This window comes from Danio rerio, chromosome 3 (genome assembly GCF_052040795.2).
Source record: "Danio rerio strain M-AB ecotype USA chromosome 3, GRCz13ab, whole genome shotgun sequence".
In the NCBI taxonomy this organism is placed as follows: Eukaryota; Metazoa; Chordata; class Actinopteri; order Cypriniformes; family Danionidae; genus Danio; species Danio rerio.
In genome coordinates, this window is record NC_141023.1 from 43,583,412 (window position 1) to 43,607,356 (window position 23,945).

The 23,945-nt window shown below is 38.1% G+C and overlaps 3 protein-coding genes and 1 long non-coding RNA gene across 9 annotated transcripts; 2 read left to right on the plus strand and 2 right to left on the minus strand.

Annotated features, from left to right (window-relative positions):
* Nucleotides 1-1,235: 1,235 nt before the first annotated feature.
* Nucleotides 1,236-15,292, minus strand: snn (stannin). 3 transcript variants are annotated; one of them, XM_087242408.1, is made up of 2 exons: nucleotides 15,235-15,292; nucleotides 1,236-2,809 (listed from the first exon to the last, which is right to left on the minus strand). In XM_087242408.1, exon 2 carries the CDS (start codon nucleotides 2,723-2,725, stop codon nucleotides 2,462-2,464), a length of 264 nt encoding a protein of 87 aa, XP_087098534.1. In that variant the 5' UTR covers nucleotides 2,726-2,809; nucleotides 15,235-15,292; the 3' UTR covers nucleotides 1,236-2,461.
* LOC147846000 (uncharacterized) lies at nucleotides 2,803-9,526 on the plus strand. The gene is made up of 2 exons (XR_015481130.1): nucleotides 2,803-7,348; nucleotides 8,950-9,526. It is a non-coding gene; the product is annotated as an uncharacterized LOC147846000 (long non-coding RNA).
* Nucleotides 14,578-19,610, plus strand: litaf (lipopolysaccharide-induced TNF factor). 4 transcript variants are annotated; one of them, XM_087242475.1, is made up of 4 exons: nucleotides 14,578-14,619; nucleotides 14,818-15,099; nucleotides 17,786-17,942; nucleotides 18,017-18,664. In XM_087242475.1, exons 2-4 carry the CDS (start codon nucleotides 14,874-14,876, stop codon nucleotides 18,123-18,125), a joined length of 492 nt encoding a protein of 163 aa, XP_087098601.1. In that variant the 5' UTR covers nucleotides 14,578-14,619; nucleotides 14,818-14,873; the 3' UTR covers nucleotides 18,126-18,664.
* Nucleotides 18,324-23,635, minus strand: rmi2 (RecQ mediated genome instability 2). Its single transcript, XM_087245056.1, has 2 exons — nucleotides 23,272-23,635; nucleotides 18,324-18,935 (listed from the first exon to the last, which is right to left on the minus strand). Exons 1-2 carry the CDS (start codon nucleotides 23,567-23,569, stop codon nucleotides 18,784-18,786), a joined length of 450 nt encoding a protein of 149 aa, XP_087101182.1. The 5' UTR covers nucleotides 23,570-23,635; the 3' UTR covers nucleotides 18,324-18,783.
* Between the last annotated feature and the right edge of the window lie 310 nt (nucleotides 23,636-23,945).

Sequence of the window (23,945 nt, forward strand, 5' to 3'; positions counted from 1 at the left end):
GGACTAGGCAGTGAGCAAATCAAGACAAAAACTAGTGTAACTATACTGTTATAAACAATATATATATATATATATATATATATATATATATATATATATATATATTAGGGGTGTCACGATTTCGATTTTTAATCGAAATCGATCGAAATTTATGCTCAATTTCGATTATCGAATCAAAAAATAGAATCGTCGATGCTGCCACGCCCCCATGTCACGTCAGCTTGGGAAAAAACAGGCTTGTTGAAGTGCTTGTTAAACTGCAGAAGCAGGAGACCCGTCGACAGAACTTAAACCCTCTCCTCTTTCAATGAAGTCGCCGGTGTGTAAGCATTTTGGATTTCCAGTGAGTTATGTTGACAACGTTCGTGTTGTCGACAAAAAAAAAAACAGTTTTGCAAGCTCTGCTATGCACGTATTACGTACGGTTCTTCCGATAGACAACACCGGCATCGCGATCCTCCGCCTTTTAATTTTATTAAATAAATGAGGAAATTACCCAATGGCGACTATATTTACCTTTGGCCCACTAGCCTCAATCAAGTTTGGTTTTTGCCTCTTCATAAGAAATAGTTTGGGCACCCCTGTACTAACTAGATAAAAGACACCTAACACTGTAGACAGCCTGATGGTGAGTAAATTAACAGCAAATATACATTTTTGGGTGAACTTTTCCTTTAAGGCCTTTTCACATCAAGAACGATAACTAGAAGCATATAACATTACGTACAACGATAGTGGTTATAACCATAAATATATTGACATCGACATCAAAGCATGACATCCCTTAGACTTATAATCACAGCCAGCATTTCTCATTTGTCGCTTTTACAAGGCTTGTGCACTTTAAAGCAGAATATCCATTTCTATTGTTCATTAGCTGGATAAGAAAAAAGTACAATAGAATCGTTTGCCTTTTTTAACTGTTACTGTTGACCTTATTCTTCAAATGCGCTCGTTTTTGCGATTGCTTAAGATCTTCAGATTCAGCTGCCTATGGGAGAAATGACTAGGAATAATAAATGGCAGAAAACGGTCAAACTACTCGCTCTACAAACAAGTGTTTGCATGACAAAACAGACAAAGCAGAATAATATTATAAGGAAATGTCAGTTTGCAACAAGCAGCAGAACAAGCTGTTTTTAACACCTAAAAATGAATGTAAGTGAATGAGACAGGAAGTCTCAAGCCAGAAAGATTCAAATGGCTGGCGAATAAGGTGAACAGTCCTGATGCTCTTTTCTTTTTTAAAGATGTCCTATTATGCTTTTGAATTTTGAAACTTTAGTCAGTTAATAGTGTGTATGTTTGCGGATAAACAAAAGATCTACAAAGTTACAAATATCAGTCCACACCACTGGAAAATATTTGGTTTTTAAAAAGTTCAATTTCAAGAACTACACCAAATGGCTCGAGTGTTGTTTTCAGGGATTTGTGATGTCACAAAGCAGCCGATTGGAAAATCATTAAAGTAAATCCCCAAACCTTTTTTTTTTTTTGTTAAATTGCTGAGTTCCGGACAATCTAAAACATGATTTACCTACATACAAAAACAACATCATGCGAATAAAAAACATCAGCCTTTCGATTCGATCCCCCCTCCCATCCCCCCAATTAGATTGCAACCCTTGGTTTGATTAGCACATCAAGATTTTGCAAAGCATGATGCAATCCTAGATTAACATCTATGTTGATCCTGGAACATAATTTTTGTTGGAAAATGTAATCCATACCTAATTCCTACCCTAATTTTTGTGTGGAGTTTGCATGTTCTCCCCGTGTTTCTGTGGGCTTCCTCCGGGTGCTCCAGTTTTCCCCATGCGCTATAGGTGACCTGGATAAAAAAAAATTGGCCATATAAGGGTACGAGTACTGGGTTGTGACTGAAAGGGTATTCACTGCGTATAATATATTTTAGAATAGTTGGTGGTTCATTCCTCTGTGGTGACCCCATGACAAATAAGGGACTAACCCGAAGGAAAATTACTGAATATTTGCCTATTGATGTGTGTGCGAGGAATCTATATTTAAATCCAACCCCAAGGATAATGGCGGTCATGAGCTACTGGCATTGTTATTTTGGGGACATGGCCTGAAAAGATTGATAACCCCTGTTCCAGTACCTCTCAAAAAACAAAATCAACAGCATAATAGGACTTTTTTGTAGCTATATCGTTAAGTTTATAGTTATCATCCTTGATGTGAACGGCTTTTGAGTCTTAATTTATCTTCATAAACCGGCTACGTCTTTACAAATAAACATCATTGCACAAAACTCGTACACTCGTCGTCGATTTCACATTATAACAGGGCTCTACCACCACAAAATGGATCGGGAACAAATCAACAGTCAAAGCAACTAGACAACTGCATGCACTAGGTTGGTCTTGGTTCATCAGCGTGGAGTGCTTTCATTTCAGTGCTGATTGAGACTGAATCTACATAGTACGCACTGTTGAGGGAGCTAAGTGTGGCTCTCGGTGCCGTTAGGAGTGAGTTTGGTCTTGTGCTCGACCCGCGGGCCCCGTGCTGAATACTGGACGAGTAGGAAGGGCTCCTTGGTTTCACCTTCGCCCACGATGCTCTCTTCGTCTTCAGACTGACTGATGCGCTGCAGCCGCAAGTAGCACCAACAGCCCAGAATTAAAGCACCCAATGCTGCGATGGCGATGAGTATTACGATAATGGTGACGACCCCAGTGGTGGGGCTGTGGTCCGTTATAGACATGCTTAAAGTCGCAGGGAACTCGATCAGCAACTGGCCACAAGAAAAGGGTCTGCAGAGTTCCTGAGGCTTTCGTTCGCTCTACATCTGAAAGACATGAGAAGACACAATAAGGAAGTGATAATGAGAAGGACAAGACTCTTAGACCCCAAGTTAAATGTGACTCAATTCCGATTTTTTGCTCATATGTGACACAGATCGGATCTGTTCTATGACCGTGTAAACACGAAAATATGATTGGATATGATTGAAATGATTGGATATTCAGAGATCAGTTTCAGGCCTCCTTCATATGTGGAAATAAATCAGATATGTGACAATGCGACTCATGTAAACAGGCAAAGCGGATTTATTGAGGCATTCCGTTTTGTACGTCATTAAACTTGTGGTCCTCAGATGATCAGTATGTGGCTCCCATCGATAAACCCTGTGCACTACAGGAACCCCAAACAGATTTTGAAACCTCTTATGACGTTCTGGATGTAATCATGCCACAGCTCTTCTTGCATGGCTTGGCACACCGATGCGCTGCTTATGCCAAACAGATGTGCCAACTTGCGAAAGCCCGCACCTGTTGCTAGCCACCAGAGCGCAACCCTGACGCGCATCTCCAAAGGGATGCCCTGATGAAACGATGTGTCATTGTAAAACAGGTATGTGGACAAGCTTTTGCATAGCTTATCAAATGTTGGTTTGCTCATCTTAAAATTTCGGACCCACTGCTCCTCATTAAAGAGCCCATATTATGGGTTTTTGAAAATTCCCCTCCATGTAGTGTGTAACACAGCTCTAAGTGAAGTGAAGTATCCAGTTAAGGCTTAAATCTGTGAGTGTACAGTGTTTAAAACGGTTGATTCATCTATAAAAGAGTCGACTCATAGTGCTTCAAACGAGTCGCCTTGATACAGAGTCATTAGGTGTTTCGCCATGACGTACGAACGAAACCAAGTTATTCACGTGCACGCGCAAACCCGGGAGATTTGAAACCTGCGGCCCCGCCCTCTGACGCAGAAACCCAGACACAAACACACACACACAAACACACACACACAAACATGCCGGTCGATTGAAGTCACACTGCAGATGGATATTATTGAGTCTCTACCCAAAGATGAAACCTCAGCATTATAACCAAGCAGTTAGAAACTACTGGAAACTTCTGGAAACTACATGCTACAAAGAATACTTCATCTGCGTTTGTTAAAGGAAGGATCAGTAAAGAGTAACTTACTGATGGACGTCAGGATGGGTTTCTTCCTCCATTTCTCTGTAAGTATGTGCGATTTAAGTTGTTGCCTCGTTGACTCTAGCTAGCAAATGTATTTAGTTGTGATTTGTTACTTGTAACTGTGTGTACTGTATCAGGTTAACTGGCTATATTCTCTTAACGCGACGCGTGCTGCTTTGTTTACGGAGCTCCGTGGAGGAGGGTAGTGTGTGCGTGCGTGTGTGTGTGTGTGCGCGTGCGCTGTCGTCCGGAGGTATGTGTGTGTGTTTGTGTGTGTGCGCGCGCGTTGTCGTCCAAAGGTGTGTGTGTGTGTGTTTTTGTGTGAGCAATATGTGTGTGTGTGTGTGTCTGTGACAAGAGCAGAGTGAGACAAGCTAGGAGATCTCCTCGACAGTTTTTGCTCAATAAAATAGTTATTCGTCTGTATTTTCAAGTCCATCGTCTGTATTTACATTGACCCACTGGGAGCTAAAATCCACGCCTACACTATCAAGCGTGTATGCACTGTGATTACTTTTATATTGCTGATTAGCTGTTTGGCATTTCACTCTCTCACTGAAGGCAGTCGACCAATCGCAACAGACTGTCATCGGTCCAATCAGCGCAGATTAGCTTCGCGCTAAGGAGGGGTTTGGGAACAAATGAATCACTGGACGATTCATACAGGAGTCGCTGGGATAATTAGGTAAAAATAAATGCAGATTATAAGACCATGAAAGTGTTTTTTGACCTTGCAAGCATATTAGACTGTTGTTGGAGACCCTTACAACCAAGATATGACCCTATTTCATCTTTAAAGCCCGCCACAATTTGCTCCCACCAAACCTGAGATGTCTCTTGTACCCACAAATTCCTCTGAATGGTGGAGGACACCATATAAAAGCCATAGATGCAAGCTGCGATGACAGCCCTTTCTCTCCTCCTCAGAATCATTTAAAAGGTGGGCGAACTTCGCATAGAGTTAAAAGCAAGACAATTTCTTCCATCATGGCCAGAATGGCAGAAATGCTAACCCTCCTTTGCGCATACGCAATGTTGTAAATTGTATAACAAGTGTAAACACATGAATCGGATATGGGCCACAATTAAATCTTGCAATTATTGTGTAAACGGACAGGCAAAAAAAATCAGATATAGGCAACAAATCGGAATTGGGCATCAAGACCTGACAGTGTAAACGTGACCTTAGTCGCTTTGTAACTCTAAAAAAAAAAAATTGTGCGTTTCTAAGTGTGCCTCACACAGGTGAGTGGGCTTGACAAAGCACCTGTAGAAACACTATCTCAATGTTTGGTGAAGGCAATGTTTGCATGTTGTTGTTCCACAAATCATATTGTACTACTTGTTTTTTATTTTTTTTTACTTAAATACCTCATTTGCAGAGTATTGTTCTGTCTTACAGAAAGAGTACTTGTATAATATGCAGCAGGGAAAATAATATTGAACACGTCATGTTTTTTCCTGGGAATAATATTTCTATAGGAGCTGTTGACATGGAATTGAACCAGATTTCCGTAAAAACACAAACAGTACAAACATAAAAAATGAAAAAATGTCAAATTAGTTATGTGTAATCAAAATAGAATGACACAAGGAGAAAGTGCTGAACCACTGAAATGTATTTAATTCTTTTTATAAAAGGCTTTTTTTGGTGATGGCTGCTTAAAGACACCTCTCATATGGAGAATGAAGTCACATGAATTGCTCAGGTGTGAGTTTTTCACAGACTTCAACAGTGTAAAAATCTTGATGGTTCTGTGGGTCTCGTCTATCAAATCTGATCTTTAATACGTATTCTCTGTTGGATTGACATCAGGTGATGGGCTGGGCCATTCTACAGATTGATTTTCTTTCTCTGAAAGCATTTGAGAGTTTCCACAGTTTTGGATCAATAGATGATTGATCCCAAGATGCAAATTAAATTTATGCGCAAAACTAAAATATCGCAAAAAGATGTGAAAAGCAACGTTTCCATCCAATGAGTCAAAAAAAAAAAAATCTTCAGTTCCTGATTAACTACCCCCAAATATCAACAGTATAAACAGAATGTGCTGCGGCAATGAGAAGCTGCATGAATCTTATTTTCTTAATAAACGACTTGCACCTCAGAAGACAAATGCAGACACCAATAAACACGTTTTGACATTTGAAGGCTTTTTTTAAAGTTCTGACTCTCTTGAAAGTTTGACAAGGTAATTAATAATATAATAACACTAATACTGAAGCAGTTCAGGTGTTTAAGAATGACCAAAACAACATTTCAGATGCTTTACATGGTGCTCAGGCTGCAGGTTTATCATTTTTATCATCACATGATCTCTTTAAGTCATAGTTTATGCGCATCTTTCAATACCCAAAATGCACATATTAATAAGTGGATGGAAACAAAGCTAGTGTCTTGCTGAAATGTCCACCCTAGTTATATCATCTTGATAATGTAGATGTTGGACTGAATCAGCCAATATTAATTTACTAAGACGAAGGGCAGAGGGTTGCTGAATGACAACTGACAGATTTCAGCTGCTGTCTCAGCTTTCACTGCTTTTCTACACCTCTCTTTCTTCGTGTTCAATACTTTTTTTCCTGCATCATTTTATTATAAGTATGCATACCTTTATTCTTAATCTAACATAATCTAACCAAATGTTTTTACCAACATCCGGTGAAAGCTTCAAGTCAACAGCACCTTTAGAAATATGTTTTCTGAGAAAAATGGTGACGTGTTTAAATCTTATTTTCCCTGCTGTATATATAGTCTATCTTCTATCATCAGGTTGTGTGTATAGTTAAGTATGTATAATACATGTATAGTTAGTAGTTCAGTATGTTAGTTCTGTATACGTTTAAAATAGCTCCTTCATCCACTGTTGTGTTCATATTTATGGTTGTGTTAACTTATGTAAAACTGTGGTCCGGCGAGTCACGACATTCTGTCCCACTTTGTGTCAGCACATGTAGCAAAATAACAATAATGCTCGACTTGAACTTGACAATCACCCCCAATAATAAAAATGGATGTATGCATATTTTCTATTTCCGACTAGAATTAAAACTAGAACTTCCATAAGCGATTCATTTTGCTATACTTTTAACTAAATAAATAAATGTTCTTGAGCGGGTAGTTTAAGGATGGCTAAAAAGAAGTGATAAGTGTCCTGGAAACATGTTTGGAGAGAAGATATTTACCCCAAAAATATCAAGAAAGTATTTAAAAATCAGTAAAAAATACATAGAAAGTAAATCATGATTTTTTTTTTTTTACATTTTAAGATAAACACATCAGTACAAAAGTACCAAACAAATGAAAATCGGAATAAACTAATTAAAATTTTGGTAACTCATTGATTCATTAATTAATTTTTCTTCGGCTTAGGCACTTAATATCAAGGGTCGCCACAGTGGAAGGAACCACCAACTATTCTGCCATATGTTTTATGCAGCGAATGCCCTTCCAGCCGCAACCCAGCACTTGAAAACACCTATACACTCTCAAAAACATACACTGCAGTCTATTTAGTTCATCCATCTCACCTACAGCGCATGTCTTTGGACTGTGGGGGAAACCGGAGCACCTGAAAGAAACCCACGTGAACATGGGAAGAACATGCAAACTCCACACCGAAATGCCAACTGGTCAAGCTGGGACTCGAACCAGCGAGCTTCTTATTGTGAAGTAAACGTGCTAAACAAGGAGTCACCGTGCATCATTGTAATAGCTAGAAAATTGTAGATACAAGTGTATGATTACAGAAGATTATGAAACAAGAAGCTATCGAATATTTTAACAGGGGTGTTTTTGTGGCACACTATAGAAGACAACGATTAGCATCAAATAATTCTTTTATAAACAGGAATAAATATTGGTTTATTTTGATTTGTTATTTTCGTCTTTCGGTTTTGAAATTTGCACCAGGGTAGATGTCACAAAAAGCTTCATTAACATCAAATAATACTTTATATAAATAAAAAAATGATCAAAATATGCAAATCATAAATAATAAAAATATAATAATATAATATAAATATTAGGGCAGCACGGTGGCGCAGTGGGTAGCACAATCGCCTCACAGCAAGAAGGTTGCTGGTTTGAGCCCCGGGTGGGTCAGTTGGCATTTCTGTGTGGAGTTTGCATGTTCTCCCTGTGTTTGTGTGGGTTTCCTCTAGGACAGGGGTCACCAATCTCGTTCCTGGAGGGCCGGTGTCCCTGCAGGGTTTAGCTCCAACTTGCCTCAACACACCCTCCTGATTGTTTCAAGTATACCTAGTAAGACCTTGATTAGCTTGTTCAGGTGTTTTTGATTAGGGTTGGAGCTAAAATCTGTAGGACACCGGCCCTCCAGGAACAAGTTTGGTGATCTCTGCTCTAGGTGCTCCGTTACCCCCAAAAATTCAAAAACATTTGATACAGGTGAATTGAGTAAGCTAAAAACAATTGTCCATAGTGTATGTGTGTGAAGGAGTGCGTATGGATGTTTCCCAGTGATGGGTTGCAGCTGGAAGGGCATAAAACATATGCTTGATAAGTTGGTGGTTCATTCCACTGTGGCGACCCCAGATTAATAAAGGAACTGAGCCTAAAAGAAAATGAATGAATGAATTAAAATAATATGTAATAATAATAATAAACTATGTACAAATAAACAAACAAATATGATTATAAAAAAATAATACTTAGGAAAAAATTAAAAACAATATTTTAGTCTAATTTATTGTACTATTTTTCTAATAGTGTAAACTGGACATATTTTAGGGTAAGGTTTCCTTAGGATGATCATATTTGGGGGTCTGTGGCATCTGAGAGACTAAGAATCTTCTAGAGAGGTCCTTGCAAAGAACTTTAAAAATAAACTAATATATAAACTTAATGCAACCTGACCATCCATCAAAGTTCACTATGAAACGTCTCGTTTCCCTCCATGATGCCACAGGTTATGCAACGCATTTTGCTTTGAGCATCTTGGAGAACACTTTCCCTTTTGCCCACGTACGCGCGCCACAGTGAATTAATCAGACTGGCACGAGGCCTTACCGCTGGCACTGACTAAAACATGTATGCCATTCAGGTGTAACAGTGCTCTGTATACACACATAACACAGTACACACACGATCTAAAAAAAACCGACACAGCATGTACGCTGACAATCATGTGTTTGTATTGTTGCCCAATGTAACGTTACCATGTATTTAAGCGGACTGACAGCAGTCGCTTGTACCAAAGCAGCAGCTATAAAATGACTGGAACAACACAGTCAATAATAAAATTACTTCAAGAAAATGACAGAACGGTAGTCTAAAGGGAAGCTTACCGAAGCTAGGCCGGTTTTTATCAGAGAACAACGCTTATCAACGTTTTCCTGAAACATCTCGTGACTCGTTCGCGATAGTTGACGTTCTTGCGTGCGCGCTCACATCTGCAGAAATAATCCGCTTCCAGTGATCCAGCTGTTGTGATCAATACAGCAGCATCCAAAGCCCAGTCGCTGACATTTCACACACAGATAAATATATAAATATAGCTTGTCACTGAACAGGAAGTGAGATCACGGCTGCAAAAAAAAAAAAAAAAAAAGAAAAAGAGGCGGATGTAGAACAGTGTTCCTGTGGGTGTTTGTTTTGCATTCGTAAATGGATAAGATTTTGACTAAAGTAACTTAGGCTATGCATTATTTTTTATTTATATCTGTAGCTGTATTAGCTACAGCATGTGCACACATTTAATCTTTCACCACTTCTAAGTTATTAATGCTCTCTTAGTCATTTGCACATGTACCCTAGAGTGAGAAAGATTAAAATAGAAAATGAAAGCTAAAAAAAATATTAAATTAAATTGACATTCTTATATGAACATTTATAGAATACATATTCACATAATTTACAAATGTAACATTTTGCAAAATGCTAAAGCAGCACAATTATTAACATTACATGACATCTGAACCTAAAGCCATGGCACATGCCATGCTTAGTTCTTCCGGTGGCACATCAAGCTTTCACTGGCAGGTTTCTTTCAGTGAAATGAGTTGTGGCATGTACAGAGGCGGACTTAACCAATAGGTGAGGTAACCACCACTTAGGGCCCCCAGGGAATTAGGGGCCCCCGACCAATGCCAAGAATCCTGTATTAATCATATAGCTCTTTTATAGATTTTCTCTGCGTTGTGAAATCTGTCTACAACTGTTTAGACAAAGCTTGCATACTCTTCTGCTACACACTCAAAAGTATATACTTTTCCTTTACAAAAAAGTATATACTTTTAGTGTAGGAATATCCCGATCAGGTTTTTTTGCCCTTGATTCCGAGTCCAAGTCATATGATTTTGAGTATCTACCGATACAGAAACACGATGCGATACTTCTATAATACATAAAAAAGCGAAGAAACAGATCCAGGATGTTTCTTATTTTTTATTTAATTCACCTTATTTTAACGTTCAACAACTTTGTTAACAAACAGAGCACTTCTGTGAGGTGGATTGAACAATCAAGTCTTCTGTGAGGTGGATTGAACAATCAAGTAATAAATAAAGTAAATTCTTCACTTTTGGACTTTAGTGCAACAGTAAATATAAAAACAATCTAATATATAAACAAATAGCACCTCGACTAAAAATACCCGGCAGGCATGTAAATATAAAAATTTAATCAAATTGCCACAGTGTTTGCAAAGCCATTCATTCATTTTCTAACACTTGTCCAGGGCTGGGTTGCAGGGGCAGCAGTCTTAGAGAACCCCAGACTTCCCTCTCCCAAGAAACTTCTTTCAGCTTCTCTGGGGTGATCCAGGAGGCATCCAAAACAAATGTCCGAGCCACCTCAGCTGACTTCACTCGATGTGGAGTAGCAGCAGCTTTACTCCGAGCTCCTCCCGTGTGTCAGAGCGAAGGAAACTCTTTTCGGCCACTTGTGTCCGAGATCTTGTCCTTTCGATCATGACCCAAAGCTCATGACTATAGGTAAGAGTAGGAACGTAGATTGACCAGTTAATTGAAAGCTTTGACTTTCAGCTTAGCTCCTTCTTTTCAACAACGGACCGATACATCGACCGCATTACTGCTGCCGCTGCACTAATCTGCCAGTCAAGCTCAAGTTCCATCCTTCCCCCACTCCTGAACAAAACCCCAAGATACTTAAACAAAGCAAGGCCAGTAATGTGCTTTTAGCGACTGCATCTCTTACTGTCATCACAGTAGCAAGTTTCACAGAAGGAAATGTTTTTCTTAATGAAACTCACTATATTGTGTCGTGTTTGAGGTGCTTAGTCAGCTTTGTTGTGTTAACTGTAACCTTTTCCTTTCCACCTCTCGCAATCCCACATTTTACAAATCCCACAGTTTTCTGAGGCAATGTTGTCGTCATCAACTTTATAATACCTCCAGAGGTAACGTCCGGTTCCTATCAAGTCTAAAACCATGTAATCAGGCCCGACATCCCTATTTAGGGCGTAGTATAAGTGAATTGGGACGCAGCATAGGTTTTTTAGAAATATGTGCAGGTGTGTTGAGGCAAGTTGAAGCTAAAATCTGTAGGTCATCGGCCCTCCAGGACAGAGTAAAGACACCCCTGCAGTACATAGTTTGTAAACTTGTTTTTATTTGTAAATTTATTGCTTTTAATGTAACATTAAGAAGATAAAGATTTCTTTAAATATTAATATATATAAAATATACTTTAATGAGTGTCACGGTGGCGCAGTGGGTAGCACGATCGCCTCACAGCCCTCACAGGTCGCTGGTTCGAGCCCTGGGTAGGTCAGTTGGCTTTTCTGTGTACAGTTTGGATGTTCTCCCCGTGTTTGCGTTTCCTCCGGGTGCTCCAGTTTCCCCCACAGTCCAAAGAAATGCGCTATAGGTGAATTGAACCAGCGACTTTGCTGTGAGGTGATTGTGCTACCCACTGCGCCACTGTGATGCCGTATTTGCTTTGCATATACATATAATTATTTAAACAGCTTACTTTTTAACATGCAGATTATGTTTTAAAAATGCTCGAACCCCATACCTAGAATTCCTTAGGGCCCCCAAATCACTGAGTCCACCCCTGGGTATGCATATTACAAACCACTGCATAATGGGGATTCTTCCAAAACGAAGATAAGGCAGTAGGGTCAAATCGGTCACTTTATTGTAGGCTTGAATCAAACTGATTGGATTATTATTGATTACAGATGAGATACAAGCCGCGATCAATCATATCATGTGCTCCCCTCGAAATGAGTTTAAATAAAATCACCTAATTATTCTGAGCTGATCTCTGGTTAGAATTTTTTTTTCATAGGCTGTATTGAACATTTCCCCCAAACAAATAACCAAATGGGAACAAAACCGAAATGTTAGAGAAACTATGTCCTGATAGCCCACATGCACGATATTGGAAAAAACTGACATTGTGATATTTAGTTTTTCTGTGACATATATTGGGATATGGATATAATTTCCCAAGATGGCGTGTAAATATTTAAAAAGAATTATTATAATAATTATAATTAGGGAAGTGGATATACAAGAATATACAAAATAAAAAAAGCACATAAAAACATTCACTTATTTAATTTTCGGCTTAGTCCCTTTATTAATCTGGGGTTGCCACAGCGGAATGAACCGCCAACTTATCCAGCATATGTTTTACTCAGCGGATGCCCTTCCAGCTGCAACCCATCACTGGGAAACATCCATACACACACACACACACACTTTGGTCAATTTAAGCATACCCAAGCACCCGGAGAAAACCCACGCAAATTAGTGAGAACATGCAAACTCCTCACAGAAATGCTCGAACCAGTGACCTTCTTGCTGTGAGGCGAACATGCTACCCACTGCACGATTGTTTACTGTTTACTGAATGTCACTGATGAGAAAATGACAGATGTTTACTTTATGATGATGGAAATGGGCTTAAGCAATCACTAAATGCACTACAGAATGTTACGTTTACACACATACACACACACACCATACCTGTCAACCCTCCTGTTTTTCAAGGGAATCTCCCGTATTTTACAGTTCTATCCTACTATCATCCCGTAAAGGTATTTTCCCGTATTGCGTATTTTCAGTGTTTCTCTGAAGGGTGGCAAGAAACATTAAAGAGCTGATCCTCCATATAGGAGAGGGTTTAGAATCCCTTATTATGGTGGGCATATCCCTTACTTTCCCATCCCAATGTTGACAGGTATGATACACACACACACACACACACACACACACACACACACACACACACACACACACACACACACACACACACACACACACACACACACACAAATTGCATGTACTTTTGAAAGGTCTACTTTTTAAAAATTTAGAAAATACTTTAACTGTACTTGCACTACATTTTTGGGCAAGTACTTTTGACTATGATTTTTAACACTCTTTCCACTACTGTCTATGTGAAACTTACCATAACAGTAAATAAGAACAGTTTGTGTGTTGCTTAAGACTATCTTCGAAGTCCTCAAACGTTTGGCATCATCCATTCAATTCCTGTTAGGGATGGCATCATTGCTTTAAAGTTAGGTTATCGTTAAAGCAAAACAAAAAATGCTAAATTGCTAAGAGTGGTTTAAGGAACACAATTTAACCAAGGTTATTTCATTTTTTTTAAACCGTAGTGGAAGTTAAAGGGTTAACTAGGCTAGCATGTGTGTTTGAAACTGTCATAATGTTTGTTATCGTCATTTAAAATTCACTCTGAAATATGTCACCTAATTAGCTCAAATAAACAGTTTAATGAATAATCGTTAATCCTATAAGGCAGTGGTTCTCAAAGTGGGGGTCGGGACCCCCAAAGGGGTCGTGGGACAATGAAGCGGGGGTCGCCTGGTGATTTCCAAAAATCTATTTATTTTTATTAAACCATAATATTTGCCATATTTTATCCATAACCTACTGAAAAGAAAAAAAAATGTTGTTTATAGTTGCTATATACTACTGTATATAGTTACTATAATAACTTATAGTTACTAGTTCTATTGGATTGCGACCCCTGGGGTGATTACATTATATTAAAGACACAGCAATAGTGTCAGATGCAGCAGATTGATTTTATAACACCAGGTTAAACTTTCTGGCACATTTACAGCACTTACTTGCATTTAAATAAGATATTGAGGGTCGCGAGGCACTGGCAATGTTATTTTGGGGGTCACGGGCTAAAAAGTTTGGGAATCCCTGCTATAAGGGAATGTGACAATTTAAAGTAAAATGTTTTTGCTGGAATTCATGTAGCCTACTTCAGAGTTTAATAAAAATAGATTTAGAAGGGAAAAAACAAACAACACAAACGAGGCAAACCCATGCTAGTGAACTGAAAAGTTATGTTTACGTTTATGCACAACTGTGCGCAGTTAAACTGAGTACAGGGACTGCCTGTTACAGTAACTCATGTGACCAAACACGGAACTTACATCTAAAAGTCTCCGTTTTGATATAACAAACAACAGACTTGACATTACATGCTAAGTCTGTCGAGCTCGACATATCGACGTTAATAACACGGCTTGTATCACGGACAGCTCAGTCCTCGTCTGATAATCTTTATTTAGTGTTCAGCCCACCCATCTGAGGTCTGTGCGGAAACGGAGCAAGTGCGTAACAAAAACTAAGAAACAGGAAGCGCATTTTTGGATCTTTCGCGAGTCTGCTGACGAGAAAACACACACAAACAGTAAGTCGTGTTCGTTTACCATAGGTTTAAACACTTTTGAACGAGTGATCTTCATAGTTTTGAAGTGTAACGTAAAGCTTAAGGATTTACATGTATCGGGTTTCAAAGTGCTTTATTTAGCTTCAGTGTCATTATAAGAGCGATTTCCTCACTAAAGGAGAACATTTCTTGTCCTTCATGTTTCTTTTCTGATGTCAGATTGAATAGCAGTGTTTCTCAAATGTATAAACGCTGTTTTTTTATGACACAAGACGATGGCGATGCCGATGCCGACAGCACCTCCGATGGAGAACACGACCCTTGTGGGACACCCGCCTCCTCCATCATACGATGAGATCTCAGGCGCAAACCCTTATTATCCAGCAGGCCCTTATCCTCCAGCGGACATGAAGGCATCTGGTCCTCCTCCATATCCGACACAAGAATACAATCAGATGTACCCACCGACCGCACAAGGACAACCTGTCACCAGTCCCGTCGGTAAACGGCCACCATTACTCTTTTTCTACAGTAACTTTTTGTCACAGAGAGTATACATACTAAAATTAACAGTAGCCAATTATAAATTGCAGACATTCAATATGTACATGCACGTTTTTTGAAGACAGATCTTACCTGGTTGACTAGTGCCCCCTCAGCTGGCAGTGCTGTTGATCACATCGCCAACTTTCACTAGATAAAAACAGAAGTTGGTTGTTCCAGTTAAAACGAAACAAGAACTTTTCCCAAAATCAGTTGTGGTAATGTGGGTTTGTCCGTTTTATATATTATTTTATATTATATAGTCAAAGTTATACTTTTATATATTCATTTCTTACTTTTATTCTAATAATACAAAAAATTGTATTTTTATTTTATATAAGAGACTACATTTTTATTTGAAAGACTACTTAATATAAGTGTAATGTCTCTTTTAAAAATATTTTATTATTCATAATTGATTTAAATATACATATTCATTTACATATATTTGATCAAAACACAGTAAAACTTTTTTTGTGACTTTAAACATTTGAAATAACCTTTTATTGAATGTAAAAATAGCAGCATTTATATATATATATATATATATATATATATATATATATATATATATATATATATATATATATATATATATATTAGAGATGTACATATTAGAGATGTACTGATATGAATGTTTTGGCTGATAACTCGCATATTAGCTGATAAATATTAAAAAATGTTATATTTTTAACAGTGAACAAGTTATTTTATCGTAAAAACTTAAAATAGCATACTCAAAGCAAAAAAAGCAATAATTTAAAAATTGCAAGACCTATTCATAATTTCACATAAATCAGCATGGCAAAAATAAATGATTTCCTTTTCTTCGCATAGCAAATTAACATGCAACTTGACTGTTGCATGAAAAATAATAGGTTAAATGACAAAACTGGATTTAATTAACAAACAAGTTAAATATATTTCAATAAAATGAAGAAACCAAGAACTGAAACCAGTTCAAGTGTTCTCAAATAAAAAGTGATACAGTAATGTACAATTGTTAGTCATTTGACACTTTTATTTCCACACTCCCGCAAGATTCTCTCGTGCTTACAAGTCAGCAGTTCTGTAAAACTGCGTAATTTATCGGCTTAAAGATATCGGCCTAATTTCAATATTGGACTGACAATGATAACATAAAAAATAGCATTTTCAGCCGATATGGCCACCAATACATCATGCACCCCTAATATATACAGTTGAGGTCAGAATTATTAGCCTCCTTTGAATTTTTGTTTTTAATATTTCCCAAATTATGTTTAACACAGCAAGGAAATGTTTTTTTTTTTTTTTGAGAAAGTATTATATGTTTTATTTCGGCTAGAATAAAACCAGTTTTTAATTTAAAAAAAAAAAATAAAAATACAATTTAAGGTCAAAATTATAAATTAAAAAAAAAATAAAATATATTTTTTTTGATAGTCTACAGAACAAACCATCATTATACAATAACTTACCTAATTACCATAACCTGCATAGTTAACCTAATTAACCTAGTTCAGCCTTTAAATGTCACTTTAAGCTGTATAGAAGCGTCTTGAAAAATACCTAGTAAAATAGTATTTACTGTCATCATGGCAAAGATAAAATAAAAGTTATTAGAAATGAGTTATTAAAACTATTATGTTTAGAAATGTGTTAAAACATCTCTCCATTTAACAGAAATTGGGAAAAATAAGGGGCTAATGTTTTGTGTTGTGGAGCAGATGACCGAAAGATTTTTGAAGGATCATGAGACAACTAAAGCTGGAGTATTTATGTTGAAATTTCTTCTTTAAATCATAGAAATGAACTATAAAATACATTCAGTAAGGACATTTATTTTACATATCACAATTGTAGTTTTTGTACTGTATTCTTGATTAGGTAAATGCAGACTTTAAGAGCAGAAAAAGCTCATTTTAAAACATAAAATAATTGTACTGTTTTCAAACTTGACAGTAGTGAATGTCCTTATGATTATATAAACACACAAACACACACATACATATTTGTAGTATTTATTAATACAATCGGAAAATATGTCATTAGTCACAACCAATAACAAACAAACAGAGGAACCTGGCCAGCAACTCCATTATCTCACTATACAGCAATGGTCTCAAACTCAATTCCTGAAGGGCCACAGCTCTGCACAGTTTATCTCCAACCACCTCCAACTTACACCTGCTTAATAGTCTCTAGTAGTCTTGAACACCTTGATTAGTTGGATCAGCTGTGTTTGATTAGGGTTGGAGCTAAACTGTGCAGAGCTGCGGCACTCCAGGAATAGATTTTGACACCTATGCTCCACAGCAGGGGGTGCCCAAACTCAAGACTTGGAGCGCCAGTCCTGCATTGTTTATCTCCAGCTTCCTTCAACAGACCTGTCTGGAAGTATCTGGTATATGTAGAAAGAGTTTGATTAACTTCTTCAGGTGTGTTTATTGGGGTTGGAACTAAATATGCAGGACACTGGCCCTCCAGGACTGAGTTTAGGCACCCCCTGCTGTAGTTTTATAAATGTTAATTTTTCGTTGGGGAAAAAAAAACCTGTCAGCTGAGAATCAAAACAACCTGCATCCTTTTCCATCAAGGCCCTTACATTTAAAGTTAAGAAAGCTTTTAATAACAAGCACATTTCTTGTTGTCTGCTCTTCAGTAGCCGTCCAGACAGTCTATGTTCAGCCTGGCCTGGTGTTTGGTAACGTCCCGGTTCAGGCTCACTGCCCAGTGTGTTCACAGTCCGTCATCACTCGTCTGGAGTACTCCTCAGGACCCCTAGTCTGGCTCTCCTGTGCAGGACTGGCCGTTTTTGGGTAAGTTAAAACATGACTCTCTCAATATACTGCAGAAAGACTCTCAGCTGATGCTCCTCCTCCTGCTGTCCCAGCTGCATCTACGGCTGCTGCCTAATTCCCTTCTGCATAGAGGACCTGAAGGACGTCACGCACCACTGTCCAAACTGCAGCAGTGTTTTAGGGGTGCACAAGAGATTCTGAAGTCCCTCCAGAGCTGGGAAACACAGCTACTGTGCATTTAAGATGGAAGGAAGTTACAGCGAATTCATTTTTTGAGTAAGAGATGATTCACCAATCTGTGCCACTCACAAACTGACATGTGATCATACATACACATTCACACATGCACATTTACTGCTGAGGAGGAAAAATAAATACGAATAAGAGCACTTGAAAACATTTGCTATTCCATGACCCATTCTGTCATTATCAGATCTTTATTAATAAAAACAAATATTCAAATTTGTAATATCATAAATCTAGAGAAACTGAGAATTTTCAAGCAGTCTCTTAATTTATTTATTTTCCGTAGCTGTCTTTTTAAAAATGATCATAACTGTCTTACCTCTGTAAACTCTGATTTCACTGAAAATTAAATGTAATCTTTTTTTATTGTATAATTTATTAGCAGAACTGTAAGGAAATCTCTTTTGTTTGTGATTGAAGCTTAATTACGGTGTAATTCCACTTAAACTTTCATAGAAAATAATTCTAGAAATAAAATGTATATCTCACTTAAATGTCTGTGTGTCCATCAGGAGATGTCATTTGCAAATAAAAGTCAGAGCAACATAGTGTTGAACAAACTAATAAATGCAGCGCTGCAAAAATAATCATCGTAATGAGTAAAAAAACACTATTAGGGCAAAACCCGCTGGAGATCTTCCACTTCATAGATCCAGTTTCTCCTGTGAATGGCTGCGTTTGCAGAAAGGTCTGCCATTTTCACAGCTCGCAGGACTGGTTCTGGACTGTGAGACTGGATGACACCCATAACCATGACGTATTTACCTGTGGACAAAGGACATTAAGCTGTGAACATAAAACACACTGCGTGGAGTGTTGTGCTTGCATAACATTGCGTGCAATAAAGGGCCTGTTCCAATTCACACACTTCCCGTTTTGGCCACGTACACAAAAGTGAATGTGCAACTAGACACATCTAGGTCTCTAAGCCACGTTTACACCGTCAGGTCTTGATGCCCAATTCCGATTTGTTACCTATATCTGATTTTTTTTGCCAGTATGTTTACACGCTCTTTTGATTGTGTCTGATTCATGGGTTTACACTTGCCATACAATTCACAATGACATGTATGCGTAAAGGTGGGTTCTTGTTTAAGAAATTGTCTTGATTTTAGCTCTGCGAAATATGTGAAGTTCGCCCAACTTTAAAATGATTTTGAGGTGGAGGAGGAGGGAAAGTGCCGTCATTGCAGCTTGCGCCTATATACGGTGTCCTTCACCATTCAGAGAAATTTGTGGGTACAAGATCTCAGCTCTCTTGGGAGCAAATTGTGGTGGGCTTTGATGAAGAGCAATGGGTCAGAAATTTTAGGATGAGCACACACACACACACGCTCCTCTTTCTACACTATTAAACTGAGGAGAAGTACCACATTGTCACAAGTTTAATGACTTACAAAATGGAATACCCCAATAAATCCGCTCTGCCTGTTTACATGAGTCGCATTGTCACAAATCTGATTTATTTCCACATATGAAGGAGGTCTGAAACTGATCTCTGAATATCCAAATGCATGTTTTTTTTTTTCTTTCGTGTTTACATGGTCCTAGAAGAGATCCGATCTGTCACATTTGAGCAAAAAATCTGAATTGAGTCACATTTAACTGGCAGTGTAAACAGGGGCTAAAACCACACAGTGCTGTCAAAGAGATGCTTCGTCCAAAAAGTCGTTCATACTTACTATCAGGACAACCCAAGATGTAGGTGAGTTTATTCAAAGACTAGATATACAAAGACAGTTCACTCGGATTAGATTACATCCCCCCTTCCAGTCAGATGTTTAGCTGAAATTATGGTTCTTGATGATTTTTAAAAGACGAGTCAATGGCTAACGACACAAGAAACACTCTGCTGAACTATCGCTTTAACACATGCTAAATGCTCATGCTCTAAAATTGCTTCAGAGCGGTATTTTAGGCTAAGGATATCACATCATTCACCATGGTCAGGAACCTCCCTACTCCAAAATGAAGCAACATAGAAGAAAACGAAGTGTGACAATTTAAGTAGAAATAACTCATAATTTGTGTAAAGTGTTGTACTTTTTACAGGTACACAGATGCAGATGTATTTTCTTTATAAGACTCAATTTGAAGTCCAGCAAGTGCCACAACTTCAAGAGAAATTTATATTTAACCCTGATGTAATGTGATATTAAATACACTTAGTAACTCTTTATATGTCATCTGTATTTAGGGCTGGGCGATTATTTGAAAAGTAATCGAGACTTTCAGAACCTTTAATCGATAACATTTCTTTTAGATCAATTTTTTTCAATTACTTTCCCTACCGTGTGTGGAGTCACGTGATACTGCTGCATCGAGTCACTTTGGTATCATCCGGCGCAGCCTTTGTGTGGTCGCATACCACTCGATGTGGCTACCAGCAAATGTACAGTTGAAGTCAGAATTATTAGCCCCCCTGTTTATTTTTTTTCCCCCATTGTCTGTTTAATGGAGAGAAGATTTGATTTTTCAACACATTTCTAAACATAATAGTTTTAATAACTGATTTCTAATAACTGATTTATTTTATCTTTGTCATGATGACAGTAAATAATATTTGACTAGATATTTTCAAGACACTTCTATACAGCTTAAATTGACATTTAAAGGCTTAACTAGGTTAATTAGGTTAACTAGGCAGGTTAGGGTAATTAGGCAAGTTATTGTATAATGATGGTTTGTTCTGTAGACTATCAAAAAAATATAGCTTAAAGGGGCTAATAATTTTGACCTTAAAATGGTGTTTAAAAAATTAAAAACTGCTTTTATTCTAGCCGAAATAAAACAAATAAAACCTTCTCCAGAAGAACAAATATGATCAGATATACTGTTTACAATAGCAATGGCTTTCCTTGCTCTTTTAAACATTTGTGAAATATAAAATAAAAAAGGTGTGTGTATCAACCTAGGTCACACGGGTTCCCGGTTGCAAAAAAAGACACGCTGCAATAGGAAACAACATGTTGTGTTGTGCAGTAGGATGCCAAATTCAAAAATAGAAAAGTGAAGTTTTACCGTGCACCACACTGCTTTAATGCCAACTGCAGACGTCTTTGGCTAAAAGGGAGCTGAATGAATTGACGACCTAATTAAAAATGCTTGACTCTGCAGTTGTCATGTTATATTCACGCTATGCTGAATCATACACATTACTCGTTTTTGATTGCAGCAATGATTTCAGAAATAATAGTTACATAAGGTTAATTAAACTGTGGACACTGAATGCTAAGAATGAAACGTGAAAGTGTAAGTTATTAAGTTAAAGTTGGTTTTATAACTTGTGACACACTCTCTATATTGTTTACCTTGGCACTTTGAGTATTCGGTGAGCAATAACCTGCGTATGTGACTTTTAGTCACTACAAAGTGTTGAATCTGGTCATCATGGAGCATTATTTCTTGCACATGACCACACAGAACAACATTGTTGGCATCCAAACACTTAAAGGCCTTTAACTTCTCTCTTGTAAAATCACTTGGAGCTTCAATTAGATAGTATATTTGGGGCTGGATGCTTAGCTGTTTCGTCTTATCCAATATCCATTGGGAGGGCGCTATCGTAAATGGACCAGTCAGATGAACGCTGCTCACTTTAAGGTTAATTTTGCCGAATCACTGTGCTTATCACTGGGTGACGAGCTGTTATAATACGCTGAAAGCAATATGTAAATAATATATAATATGTAATAAATATAACTAAGACAACAACAAACTCTGTACCACCTCAGATGTCATCCCCTTGCTGTAAATACTAGTGCTCCCGTTTTTTTTTTCTGCCACCTCCCTGCGCACGCATCCTAAATGTTTACAAAAATGGTAATTCGTCTCTAGTGTTTTTTTAGATGAATTATTTAATGTAGCACTGGCATTGCTGTGAATTTCATGCTGTTAATATGGTCTTAGTGTTTTCTAATGTACTTGAGCACAAAATGCACATTTAGATCATGTAATAAATAATGCAGGCATCACTGTGGCACAGTGGGTAGCACTATTGCTTCACAGCAAGAAGGTTGCTAGTTTGAGCCTCAGCTGGGTCAGTTGGAATTTCTGTGTGGAGTTTGCATGTTCTCCCGATGGGCCTCCTCCGGGTGCTCCGGTTTCCCCCACAAGTCCAAAGACGTGCCCTATAGGTGAATTGAATAAACTAAATTGTGTATGTGTGTGATTGAGTGTGTATGGATGTTTCCCAGTGATGGGTTGCAGGTGGAATGGCTGTGTAAAACATGTGCTGTATAAGTTGGCGGTTCCACTGTGGCGATCCCAGATTAATAAAGAGAGTAAGCTGAAAATAAAATAAATAAATAAATAAATAATGCATTGTTAAAATGTGGAAATTAACGGGTAGCGAAATCAGATTATAATCATATAATCTGTAATCAGTAATAGACTATCCAGCACCTTTTAATCTGATAAGATAACGTTACTACCATAATTATGTATATTCTTTTAACATTTTCTACATGAAGGAGCGAGCTTTTCTGTTCAGTTTATTAAAACAATTGCCTTTAACCCAACAATGAGCCAGTAGTGTCTTAAAAACATTTGACAATGACTGAGGTCAAGTTTGTTTTATATTCACACATTCATTTTCTTTTCGGCTTAGTCCCTTTATTAATCGGGGTAGCCACAGCGGAATGTTTAGCCAACTTATCCAGCACATGTTTTACGCAACGGATGCCCTTCCAGCCACAACCCATGGGAAACACCCATACACTCTCATTCACACACATAACTAAGGAAATTATTCAATTCACTTGTGTCTTTGAATGTGTGGGAAACCCACGCTAACACGGGGAGAACATGCAAACTGACTTAACGTTAGCCGAAGCTCGAACCAGCGACCTTATTGCTTTGAGGCGTTTGTGAAGAAAACGAAGTATAGTTTCACAAAAGAACTCTATGCAAATTCTACATAGTAAAATCATTAGCAGCACCGACACATTGTGTTCACAGTCAAATAAATAGTGCTAATGTTATTTGCGAGTCATACTTAAATTCTGTGTGACTCAAGGCCGAATATTCAAAGTGACTTTACCACTGCAAACAATAGAGGAAGCATGTCACACGATTTCACTGAACTGGACAGTGTACTAACCGGGACTCAGGCAGGGTTTTCCTTTCGGCACGCTGTTGATGCCGTTAACAGTAAAGTTTCCGGTCTCATCCAGCATGAGGAGGGTGTTGTTGTCAGCCTGGAGCTCCAGTACAGTCCCCTGCATCCACACCACTGACACTTGCAGTGAACGCCGGCCAGAAGCTCCCAGACGCCGGATCACAACCTCCGCTTTCCCACCGGAGCTCTGGCTCTCCGAGGCTTCCCGCAGCTGACTGGACAGCACCTTCACCGGCGGACTGCGAGCCCGGTCTGCGCTCAGAAAACTCGCCCCCATCATCTTCTGAACCCCGGGTGAAAAATAAAAACCGCGCTGTTTTTTTTAGATGAGAGGAAAAAAATAAACAGGACGTGACGACTTCTTTCAAAATAAGAGCTCGAGCGTGTAACGCCGCTGGGCCACACGGTGGGGATAGCGGGACAATTAAATTGAGAAAATGTTAGGTTTACTCATTGGGTTTACTATTTGTGAATTTGCATTTGTGAATGTAAAATGTACTTCATCAAATAATTAAATTGATTTAAAAAACATTATTTTCTTTTGTGGAGATAAATACCCCAAAATATTAATTTTATTTATATAGAAATAATTATATTAAACCGAAGTTTTGACTCTCTGTGGTCATTAAAAGTCCCATGTTACTTCTAGGGGTGTA

What these genes read in the sequence shown, in the direction of transcription:
- rmi2 (XM_087245056.1), bottom strand. Translation starts at nt 23,569, where the DNA reads ATGATGGGGGCGAGTTTTCTGAGCGCAGACCGGGCTCGCAGTCCGCCG. An exon ending in AAAACCCTGCCTGAGTCCCG is followed by an intron (nt 18,936 to 23,271) that starts GTTAGTACACTG and finishes CTTTGTCCACAG; the next exon opens with GTAAATACGTCATGGTTATG.
- litaf (XM_087242475.1), top strand. Translation starts at nt 14,874, where the DNA reads ATGGCGATGCCGATGCCGACAGCACCTCCGATGGAGAACACGACCCTT. An exon ending in ACCTGTCACCAGTCCCGTCG is followed by an intron (nt 15,100 to 17,785) that starts GTAAACGGCCAC and finishes TCTGCTCTTCAG; the next exon opens with TAGCCGTCCAGACAGTCTAT. An exon ending in GCAGGACTGGCCGTTTTTGG is followed by an intron (nt 17,943 to 18,016) that starts GTAAGTTAAAAC and finishes CTGCTGTCCCAG; the next exon opens with CTGCATCTACGGCTGCTGCC.
- snn (XM_087242408.1), bottom strand. Translation starts at nt 2,725, where the DNA reads ATGTCTATAACGGACCACAGCCCCACCACTGGGGTCGTCACCATTATC.